General features: G+C 42.1%; 2 protein-coding genes across 7 annotated transcripts in view; one reads left to right on the top strand and one right to left on the bottom strand.

Moving 5' to 3' along the window:
- Positions 1–6,515, bottom strand: part of RAD52 (RAD52 homolog, DNA repair protein) — a 35,997-nt gene extending 29,482 nt beyond the window's left edge. The window contains exon 1 of one of the 6 annotated variants that reach the window (XM_055315538.1): positions 6,385–6,515. The gene's annotated coding sequence lies outside the window, so the exon portion shown is untranslated. Of the gene's footprint in view, positions 1–6,140; positions 6,308–6,384 lie in introns of those variants that run through there. The other 5 variants (XM_055315534.1, XM_055315539.1, XM_055315535.1 and 2 more) reach the window with 5 other exon arrangements.
- A 2,858-nt stretch (positions 6,516–9,373) lies between these two features.
- LOC129503441 (T-complex protein 1 subunit theta-like) lies at positions 9,374–11,161 on the top strand. The gene is given in 1 exon segment (XM_055315516.1): positions 9,374–11,161. A coding segment is annotated over 1 exon segment (1,647 nt). The 5' UTR covers positions 9,374–9,396; the 3' UTR covers positions 11,044–11,161.
- The last annotated feature ends 944 nt before the right edge of the window (positions 11,162–12,105 follow it).

Raw genomic sequence — 12,105 nt, 5'->3', positions numbered from 1 at the left:
CAAGAGACTAAAGATACACAACACACAACTACAACTAGTGTGGTCCTTGAGAGGGTTTTAGATCAGGGGGAAAAAAAGCTGTAAAGGCTAGTATGGGAACAAGGGGGTATTTTAATGATGGACTGAATATTATTCGATGGTATTGCATTGTTGTTAAGGTCTTATCACAGTTATATAAGAGAACAATCTTGTCACTAGGAGATACATGATGGAGCGAAGTGAACGGTCATGTTTTCTGCAACTTACTCTCAAATCATTCAACTAACAAAATACGTGTGTGGGTAAATGCAAAGAGGAGGAGAGGAAGATAAAGCAAAGTAACAAATTTATGAATCTTGGTGAAGGATATGCAGACATCCCTTGTGTAACTTTTCTGAAGGCTTCAAGTGTTTCAAAATAAAGTGTTAGGAAAGACTTCCTCCACAGCCACTTATGGCAGCTACAAAATCTAAATATCCCAATTCATCCAACGTAGGTCAAAAAAAGGAACAAATATAATCACAAATACCCCATAACTACTAATATAACTAGACAACTGAAAATACTACAGGCTTCAAATCGCCTGGAATTAGAAAAAACAAACATCAACTTCTGGTGGAGATAGTTCTCAAATGTTCATCCTAACTCTTCAAGGACAGTAAGGTGGGACATAGAAGGGAAGAGAAATATGTAAAAGAGAGCAGAGGAGGATAGAGAGCCTAAAATGGAACTAAAATTGCTCCCAGGAAAAGCATACCCACACTAAGTATGAAGATACTGACAAAGAGTTCTGGCAGGTCAGAGCCATCCAGGAAAAAAGTGTATATACAACTCAAGGAGGCAGTCTTGAAAAGTCAGTGTTTCTGGGGAAAAGAGGGCAAAAAGGAATAAGACGTGCCTTCGAAACTGTGCTGTAAAGGACAGAAAAGGCAGAGTATAGATCCTGTAAGACAAGAGAAAATTTAAAAGTCAAAGGATATAGAACCATTTCCCCTTTTTTGGCTTTTTGCGTCTAATAAAGAAACCATACTCACTATACTTACAGAAGAAGAGAAACTATTCTCAATCTAGGAAACTCATAAATTATCTATCAATCCTGTTCACAAAATGCAAAATTGAAGATAAAAAAAGTCAGTGAACTTGAAGATAGTTCAATAGAAATTATATAACCCGAAGAGGAAAAAAAAAGACAGACTGAAAATAAGCAAAAGCCTCAGAGTCCTGTAGAATAATATAAAAACAGCTAACACAAATACAACTGAAGGCACAAAAGAAGTTAAAGAAAATAGAAAACAAACAAAAAAATTAATGACTTGAAATCTCCTAAATTGGGTGATAGGCATAAATTTACAGATTAAAGGTCAACAAACTTCAAGCAAGATAAATATAAAGAAAACCGATCACACCCAGACACACTATAAGCAAACTGCTGAAAACAAAAATAAAGAGAAAATCTGGGAAGCTGTCAAAGAAAAGTGGCCCATTATAAATAAAATAACGATAAAAATGATGACTCCACCTTACAATAGAGTTAAAAAAGGCATACTTAGAAACAAATTTAACAAAAGATAGTATAAGACATCCCCACTGAAAACCACAAACAGCACTAAAAGAAATTAGACCTAGTAAAAAAGGAGATGTACCATGTTCATAAATTTCAAGAGTCAATACTATTAAGATGTTAATTTCTCCCAAATTAATCTAAAGATTAAATGTCATCTCAGTCATAATCCTAACAGACTTTTTATAGAAATTGATAAAATAAAAAAAAGAAATTGATAAAATGATTCTAATATTTATATGGAAAATGCAAAGGAACTAGACTGTCCAGATCAATCACGAAAAACAACAAAGTTGAAGGACCTACACTATGTGACTTCCCGACTTACTCTACAGCTATCATAATTAAAATAGAAGTAACTAAAATTGACATAAGAATTTATTATTGGTGGGGTCCTGGGTGGCTGAATCAGTTAAGTGACCGACTCTCAGTTTCAGCTCAGGTCGTGGTCTCTGGGTCATGGTCTTGGGGATGAGGTATCAACATCCGGCTCTGTGCTCACCAAAGGAGTCTGCTGGAGACCCTCTCTATCTCCTTCTGCCCCTCCCTCTACTCTTGTTCTCTCTCTGTCTCTCTCAAATAAATAAATAAATCTTTAATTAAAAAGAATTGATCAGTGGAACAGGAAAAAAAGCCTAGAAACCAACCACCATTTATACAGTCATCTGAATGGCAATGTGAATTGCAAAGGTACAAATATAATACAATAGCATTCTCAACAGATTATTCTGGGATAACAGGATATCTATATGGAGAAAAAATTTTAAAATTTTCCACAAAATATTTTTTACACAATTCACAAAAACTAGAGATGGATCATAGGCCTAATATAAAAGCTACAATTACAAATTTTCTAGAAGAAAATATAATTATATCTTCACATCCTAGAGGTGGTCAAGATTTCTTAGGACTCAGAAAGCAGTAATAAAAAAAATGATAAATATGACTACATCAATATGTAATACTTTGCTTATTAAAGAGCACTCTATGAAAATGAATATGCAACACCAAAGGTGATACCCAGGATATAAAAAAGATTTAACTCCTACAACTCAATAAAGACAATCTAATTTTAAGTAGTCAAACACCTGAAGAGGCACTTAAAGGAAGATACACAAATGTCAAAAAGCACAGGAAAGTTCAACTTCATTAGTAATCAAGAACTTAAAACCGTAATGACAGGGATCCCTGGGTGGCGCAGCGGTTTGGTGCCTGCCTTTGGCCCAGGGCGCGATCCTGGAGACCCGGGATAGAATCCCACATCAGGCTCCCGGTGCATGGAGCCTGCTTCTCCCTCTGCCTGTGTCTCTGCCTCTCTCCCTCTCTCTCTCTCTCTCTCTCTCTCTCTCTGTGACTATCATAAAAAAAAAAAAAAAAAAAAAAAAAAAAAAAAACGTAATGACATACCCTTCTAAACCCTCCAGAATGGCTAAAAATAAAGACTACAGCACCAAAATTTGGCAAGGATGTAAAGCAACTAGAATTCTCATACACCACTGGCTGGAAACAAACTGATAAAACTATTCAGTTGTAAGCACACGCTATCCTCCATGAAAAAATAATAATGACTAGAAGATAGCACAGCATAGAACCATAGCATAGGTTCAGAGGATAGAACAGCAGGCCACAGAGGATTATCCCCAGGCCTTGAACCCTAATGGCACTTTTTACACCCTGGAGATCAGTCCTTTATGAGGTAGGTGTTGGTGCTTGCCTATTTGTTTTCTTAGAGCTGTCTTTGATGAGTTTTAAATTTGATGTAATCTCATTTTAAGTGGGTATTGCTTTCTAAATCTTGTCTAAGAAATCTCTGCACAGGGTAGCCCCGGTGGCGCAGCGGTTTAGCGCCGCCTGCAGCCCAGGACGTGATCCTGGAGACCCTGCATCTGTCCTGCGTCAGGCTCCCTGCATGGAGCCTCCTTCTCCCTCTGCCTATGTCTCTGCCTCTCTCTATGAATAAATAAATAAAATCTTAAAAAAAAAAAAAAAAAAAGAAATCTCTGCACAAAAAAAAAAAAAGAAATCTCTGCACACCCCCAGGTCATGAACATATTTTTATATTTTCTTCTAGAAGCCTTATGTTTTTTAATTTGTAAATAAAACTGATAATTTCCTTAGAAATTAAACATGCAACTGCCATATGACCCAAGAATTCTTCTAAGTATTTTCTCAGAGAAATAAAAACATATTGACCAAGAAAAGATTTGTAGAAAAGGTGGCACCAACCTGGTTCAGTTGGTTAAGCTTCGACTCTTGATTTTGGCTCAGGCCATGATCTCAGGATTGTGATCAAGCCCCCCATTGGGCTCTGCGCTGGGCATGGAGCCTGTTTAAGATACTCTCTCTCCCTCTCCCTTTCCGCCACCCTCTCTTACCAAAAAAAAAAAAAAAAAAAAAAGTGGGACAGAAAGGAAAAGTGCCTGAACCAGAGCAGGGCTGTGAGCAAATGGATGAATTTGAGAGACATTAAGATAAACAAGATTGACAAAATTGTTTTTATTTTTATCCACTTCCTTTTCACATAAAGCATTTCTAATTATATGTGGAAGAAGGGAGGAGGAAGAAGAGGGAATGAGGCATGTTGCATATGGCAATTTTCCTCTTTCATCTGACCTTTCTTTTATCTTTGTTAAAGACAGCACAGGAGGGGATCCCTGGGTGGCTCAGTGGTTTGGCGCCTGCCTTTGGCCCAGGGCGTGATCCTGGAGTCCCGGGATCTGAGTCCCACATCGGGCACCCGGCATGGAACCTGCTTCTCCCTCCTCCTGTGTCTCTGCCTCTCTCTCAATCTCTGTGTCTATCATGAATAAATAAATAAATCTTTTATTAAAAAAATTGAAAGAAAAAAAAAAGCACAGGCAGGGCATGATTATGAAGAATATTGTCCACCTTAAAAAATATGAAACTTTAGTATGAGTCCAATGGAAATTTTAAGCTGAGAATGATGAGATTATACTGTCTCAAAAGGCTCTTTGTCAACAGAGAATAATTGATGGAGGGATCAGTTAGAAGTCTGTTACAACAGTCCAGAGAGAAAATGATAAAGAAATACCATGGCCACGTGGAGGAAGAATGGACTCTGGATATATTACAGAGCAGAACTGAGAGACGTCAGTACGGGCATGGATCTGATTGCAAGGATCAAAAACAGCAGGACAGCAGACTGAGTTCCTTTCTTTTCAAGTACATGCTGCTGTAACATTTGTGAAACTTCAGATGTCATGTGCTCTTTTAAGTGCTATGGAACTTACACTCTAAAGAGAATTAATCGTATGTTTCCCTAGCATTTTAGACACACATCAAAGCACATATTACACCATAATCCACACCCAGCCATTCAAGAAGAGAAAGGCTGTTCCAAACTGCAAGATCACTAACAAAAAGTACAAAAATGAGAAAAATGTGACACTAAATATACCTAAAAGCACCATGAGTGTTGATTTAGGGGTCACAAAGAAATCTGTGAATAGGTACATTCTCAAAGCAGATTCCATGAATAATGACAATACACTACAGGTTTCTGTTTTGTTTTCTTTTCAATAAAACCTCTCCCACAGCTCTCTCAGCCACATTTTCATACACTCATCTCCAGCTACACCCAGTTCATATCACAAGAGAAACAGGTCATGGCACACATAACGCAGCAGTACAACTATTTCTCTGCCAGTTATCACTACAATTAATGATCCAGGAGAGGACTTTAAAAAGACAAACTTCCCCAAAAGATACCAGACCTGAGGACACTAAAATATCTAAGCCAGTCTCAGAGTTAAATGCTGGCTTATAAGAATTTCCCTTAAAAATGCGCCTGGGGGGTGGGGGTGGGGGGCATCTGCCAGGGCTCAGGTCATGATCCGAGCAGGAGTCAGGCTGCCTGCTCCACCTGGGGAAGTCTGCTGCTGCTTCTCCCTCTCCCTCTGCCCTCCTGCTGCTCATTTTGTCTCTCAAATAAATAATTAAAATCTCTTAAAAAAAAAAAGTGTCTCAGACTGTGAGTTCTGTGAACAGATCTTAAAAGCTCTTCGAAGCCACAAGTAGAAACCACCCAAATGCCCCTACAATGGCTTGTTATTCTGCCATTAAAAGGAGTGAAGTACTGACAATGCTACAGCATGCATGAGCCTTGAAAACGTTATGCTCGGTGAAATAAGCCCAACACATAGAAACAAACACTGTAGGATTCCCCGTATGTGAAATATCTAGAATTAGTGAATTCAGAAACAAAAAGTAAATTCGTGGGGTGGGGACAGGGGCAAACGAGAAGTGCCTGCTAACCCGTTGTGGGTGATACAAACCTATGGGACTCGACGATGGCTGCACAACCCTGTGAATATACGAAAACCACCCAACTCTTTCAATGGACGACTTTAATCGTATATGAATTGTATCTCAATTGAAAACAAACACCCCTATGAAGGCCAAATATGCGGCTACACGTGAATGTCAAATTCCTTTGAAACGGGTAACTGCTCCCCAACCACGGCCTTTCCGCCTGCCCCCGCCTGGCTGCAGACACACACCCGAGCCTTCCGCCCCGCGCAGACGGCGCCCTGGAGGCCTGACGCCGGAGCGCCGGGACCGCCACTCGAGCACCGCGCACCTGCACACCGCCCCGGGTCTCCTGCACCCGTCCCTCCTACCAAATCCTCGGGAGGCCCTGATCCCGAACCGCTACTGGGCCAACGAGCGCACGCCCCGGACTCAGGGTCACTGTGCGGCGGCCCACACGACGAGCCCGACTCCCGCCGCCAGCGAGCCACTGGGAAGGCGCGGCCCGCGCTCGCAGCCCGGCCTGGAACCACCCCACTGGGCCGGCCTCCCTCCCTCCCTCCTTCCCCACTTACGCGGCTCGGGCAGCGCGCGGTGCACGCAGGGAGCTCGGTCTACACTAAACACTTGGGGAAGGGAGTTTAGATAGAGCCGCGCAGGGGAGCCTGGGAAGGAAGGGGAAGAGAACGCTGGGAAGAAGGTCATAACCCAGAGCGGGCCAGGGACCGGCGGGAAGTACAGGAGAAGGAGCCGAAAATCAAGTCGGAAAGGGAGAAGGGCCGCCGCAAAGCAAATCGCCGAAAGCCGTAAAGCAAGCTGGCAGCGCGGCGGTGACTTCGATCCGCCAAGGCCAGTCTTGCCGCGTCACTCTCTGGCTCGGTCGGCCCCCGCGCTCCTTCTGGTTCTGCGGCCGCTCAGGTCTCTGCTGCCCCCCGGCGGACTGGGCGAGCTCACGCGGGGCGTTCTGGCGCATTCTTGAAAGGCCCTAGTAAACCCAACCCCCAGATGGAATGCGGCGTTGGGGCCGGGTAGGAACTTCCCAGAAACCATCCATTTAAGCCTTCTTGAGAACAGCCATCCGAGTCCTTCATAGCTCCCACCCCAGACAGGCACTGCAAAGCGAGGCAGGGGGACGTTCTTCCCCTCCGGCCCCCGCCGTGGCCGCACGCACCCACCCATCACCTGATGGCCTCTTCAATCAGCTGGACCCCAGGGAAGTGAGTGTGGCGACCTGGAGGAAGGGAGTTCCTTAGAATGGCCCCTGGAACGGTGACTTGCAACTGGGAGATGACTGCACATCCTATTAGCAGTATTAGCATCCTATTAGTAATCAAAAAGAAGATTAAAATGTGTAGTCATCACAACCCTGTCTTAAGTGCTTTAAGAACTTCAACAAAATCATTCTCTTTCTCAAATTCATTGTCCCAAGACATCCTTTTAACCAGACAGCTTATTATCTGAGCAGTAATGCTCCAGAGCAAGTCATTTCCTGGATGACTACTCACTCTTCCCGGGAACCCCGTGGGAAGCTGAGAATCAGACCCTATGCATGAACAATTTATTTGGTAAAGGCTCCTTTTCAAATCAAACAATAAAGGAATGGTTTACTTTTTAAATGATGCTGGGACCATTAGTTAACCTTTCGAGTTAGATTCCTATCAAAATACATACTAAAATTACAATGGACTTCAAGAGTGAAATGTAAAACACAGGGATACACATAAAACAAAGTAAAAAATACACAGATGAGTACCCAACCTCAGAATGGAGAAGGACTTTCTCAGTATAAAAATGGGACATAAATTGTAAAAGAGGGACAAATGTAACAAGGTACATAAAACTTTTTAAACTTCTGGAAGTTGAAAATAAAATAAACTTTTTAAAAAGATTTTATTCATTTATTCATGAGAGACCTAGAGGCAGAGACACAGGCATAGGGAGAAGTGGGCCCCCGGCTGCTAACCAGCTGCAAGACTCATCCAGGATCTCCGAATCACACCCTGAGCCTCACACCCTGAGCGAAAGGCTCAACCACTGAGCACTCAAGCCTCCTGAAAATAAAATAAACTTTAGAAGTAAATAAGAAAAAAAAAGGGGAATGGTAAGGGGAATTTATCATGAATGGTAAAAAACCTTATATAGGGGTGGCTCGGTTGGTTAAGCGTCTGCCTTCTGGTCAGATCATGATCCCAGGGTCCTGATATCAAGCCCTGCTTTTGGCTCCCTGCTGGGGTGCGGTGCTGTTTCTCCCTCTCCCTCTGCTGCTCCCCCTCCTTGTGTTCACACTTTCTCTCTCTCTCTCTCTCTCTCTCTCTCTCTCTCTCTCTCTATCAAAAAAATAAATAAAATATTTTTTAAAAGAACTCACATATAAAAAGTTCTAACAACTCAAGAATAACAGGCAAATGAAATGAGTAGATATTTCACAAAAGGATGAATACAATAAATATGAGAAAAAGTTTAACTTTAGTAAAAATTTAGAAATCGTGAATATTAAAATAAGTATATAGGGATCCCTGGGTGGGTCAGCGGTTTAGCACCTGCCTTCTGCCCAAGGCATGATCCTGGAGTCATGGAATCCAGTCCCACATCTGGCTCCCTGCATGGAGCCTGCTTCTCCCTCTGCCTGTGTCTCTGCCTCTCTCTCTCTCTCTCTCTCTCTCTCTCTCATGAATAAATAAATAAAAGCTTTTAAAAATAATAAAAATAAGTACATGATTTCACTCATTTCCATTTTAAATTAGGAAATTAAAGTATTTCATAAACTATCACATGATTTACATTTTTTTAAAGATTTTATTTATTTATTCATGAGAGACCCAGAGAGAGAGAAAGAGACACAGGCAGAGGGAAAAGCAGGCTCCACCGCCTGCAGCCTGGGGTGTGATCCTGGAGACCCGGGATTGAGTCCCACGTGGGGCTCCCTGAGTGGAGCCTGCTTCTCTTTCTGGGTCTCTCATGAATAAATAAATAAAATCTTTAAAAAAAAAAAAAAAAAAAAGCAGGCTCCAGACAGGGAGCCCGATGTGGGACTCGATCCCAGGACTCCAGCATCACGCCTTGGGGCAAAGGCAGGCGCTAAATAAACCTTTAAGCCACCCAGGTGTCCCACATGATTACATTCTTATTGAAAAATACAAAGAGTAAAAATAAATCCAACATTTTATTTGGCCAGTCATACAACAAAACCAGTCCTATTCTCAGAGTTAGCCATTGTTATTAGTTGATGTATATTCTTGCTGACCTTGTATTTATGATCATACATTAAAATAATGTTGTCTGAGGGTCACCTGGCTGGCTCTGTCAGTGGGCTGTGGGGCTCTTGATTTCTGGGTAATGAGTTAAAGCCCCACTTTGGGCAAAGAGCTTCCTTTAAAATCTTTAATTAGTTAATTAATTAATTAATGTCCAATAATATTCTGTGTAGACGATAATCTCACACTGCTAAAAGGAATATAAACTGTGGCAACCTTTCAGGAAAGCAATCTGACAACATATATTAAAAATATATATGGGAGGCTTTGCGTGCCCCTCGCTGCCACCGGGATCTTCCGAGCGGAGCGCGTGAGCGGCTGCCTGCACCGGCCATGGCGCTTCCCGTCCCCAAGGCCCCGGGCTTTGCCCAGATGCTCAAGGAGGGGGCGAAGCATTTTTCCGGACTAGAAGAGGCTGTGTATAGGAACATACAGGCTTGCAAGGAGCTTGCCCAAACAACTCGTACAGCATATGGACCAAATGGAATGAACAAAATGGTTATCAACCACCTGGAGAAGTTGTTTGTGACAAACAATGCAGCCACTATTTTAAGAGAACTAGAAGTACAGCATCCTGCTGCAAAAATGATCGTAATGGCCTCTCACATGCAAGAGCAAGAGGTTGGAGATGGCACCAACTTTGTCCTGGTATTTGCTGGAGCCCTTCTGGAACTAGCAGAAGAGCTTTTGAGAATTGGCCTGTCCGTTTCAGAGGTCATAGAAGGTTATGAAATGGCCTGCAAAAAAGCCCATGAGATTCTTCCTGATTTAGTATGTTGTTCTGCTAAAAACCTTTGAGATGTTGATGAAGTGTCTACCCTGCTTCATACCTCCATAATGAGTAAACAGTATGGTAATGAAGTGTTTCTGGCCAAGCTTATTGCTCAGGCATGTGTGTCTATTTTTCCTGATTCCGGCCATTTCAATGTTGATAACATCAGAGTTTGTAAGATTTTGGGCTCTGGCATCTATTCCTCTTCTGTATTACATGGCATGGTTTTTAAGAAGGAAACCGAAGGTGATGTAATAGCTGTCAAAAATGCAAAAATAGCAGTGTACTCCTGTCCTTTTGATGGCATGATCACTGAAACTAAGGGAACAGTATTAATAAAGACCGCTGAAGAATTGATGAATTTTAGTAAGGGAGAAGAAAATCTCATGGATTTCCAAGTCAAAGCTATAGCTGATACCGGTGCAAATGTCATAGTAACGGGTGGCAAAGTGGCAGACATGGCTCTTCATTATGCAAACAAGTACAATATCATGTTGGTGAGGTTGAATTCAAAATGGGATCTCAGAAGGCTATGTAAAACAGTTGGTGCTACAGCTCTTCCTAGATTGACTCCTCCAGTCCTTGAGGAAATGGGACATTGTGACAGTGTTTACCTCTCAGAAGTTGGAGACACACAGGTGGTGGTTTTTAAGCATGAAAAGGAAGATGGTGCCATTTCTACCATAGTGCTTCGAGGCTCTACAGACAATCTGATGGATGACATAGAAAGGGCAATAGATGATGGTGTTAATACCTTCAAAGTTCTCACAAGGGATAAACGTCTTATTCCTGGAAGTGGAGCAACAGAAATTGAGTTAGCCAAACAGATCACATCGTACGGAGAGACACGTCCTGGACTTGAACAGTATGCCATAAAGAAGTTTGCTGAGGCATTAGAAGCTATTCCCTGAGCACTGGCAGAAAACTCTGGAGTTAAGGCCAATGAAGTCATCTCTAAACTCTATGCAGTACATCAAGAAGGAAATAAGAACGTCGGATTAGATATTGAGGCTGAAGTTCCCGCTGTAAAGGACATGTTGGAAGCTGGTATTCTAGACACTTACTTGGGAAAATACTGGGCTATCAAGCTGGCTATGAATGCTGCCATCACTGTCCTTAGAGTGGATCAAATCATCATGGCAAAACCAGCTGGTGGGCCCAAACCTCCAAGTGGGAAGAAAGACTGGGATGAAGACCAAAATGATTGACTGGCTTAGTTTTTTACTGTAGGTGAAGACTACATTTGTAGCAGTAGTCTAGGAATTGCCTGATGTTTTCATATTTTACTTAAGTTAAGAAGAAGTGTTTTGTGTTTATATCCTCAGCTGGATGATAAAATAAACATGTTGTTGCTGTCAAAAAAAAAATATATATATATATATATGGGGCAGCCATGGTGGCTCAGCGGTTTAGTGCCACCTTCAGCCCAGGGCATGATCCTGGGGACCCAGGATCGAGTCCCACATCAGGTTCCCTGCCTGGAGCCTGCTTCTCCCTCTGCCTGTGTCTCTGCCTCTGTGTGTGTGTGTGTGTGTGTGTGTGTGTGTGTGTGTGTGTCATGAACGAATAAATAAAATCTTTAAAAATAAAAAAATAATAATAAATAAAAAATAAAAATATATGCTCTGGGGGATCCCTGGGTCGCTCAGCGGTTTAGCGCCTGCCTTCCCACCGGGGTGTGGCCCTGAGGTCCTAGGATCGAGTCCCACCTTGGGCTCCCTACGTGGAGCCTGCTTCTCCCTCTGCCTGTGTCTCTGCCTCTCTCTCTCCCTCTCTCTGTGTATCTCAAGAATAAATACAATAAAAATCTTAAAAAAAAAAAAAAAAATATATATATATATATATATATATATACTCTGACCCAGGAATTCAACCTCCAGGACCTTATCAACTAAAGAAAATATCAGGGATGTATACAAAGATTTCTACCCTAAAAATTACTGGAAACAAAATAAAATACCACATTATGGGATCTGTTCAATAATACCGCCATTAAAAAATCATGTTTAGAGAAATGTCCACTGACATGCAAAAATATTCAAGATCATTTTCTGTGGAAGAAGCAGAGTCCAAAACTATCTACATAAAACAGCTTGCCTACATCTATTAGGATGGCTAATAGTAGAGAGGCCTAGGTGGCTCAGTGGTTGAGCATCTGCCTTTGGCTTAGGGCATGATCCCAGGGTCCTGGGGGAGTTCCTCATCAGGCTTCCCACAAGGAGCCTGCTTCTCCCTCTCCCTATATCTCTACCTCTCGCTCTGAGTCTCTC

This window comes from Nyctereutes procyonoides, unplaced genomic scaffold (assembly GCF_905146905.1).
Source record: "Nyctereutes procyonoides isolate TBG_1078 unplaced genomic scaffold, NYPRO_anot_genome, whole genome shotgun sequence".
Lineage (NCBI taxonomy): Eukaryota > Metazoa > Chordata > Mammalia > Carnivora > Canidae > Nyctereutes > Nyctereutes procyonoides.
Note: the sequence above shows the minus strand (reverse complement) of the source record. Positions and strands in the feature narration are given on the sequence as shown.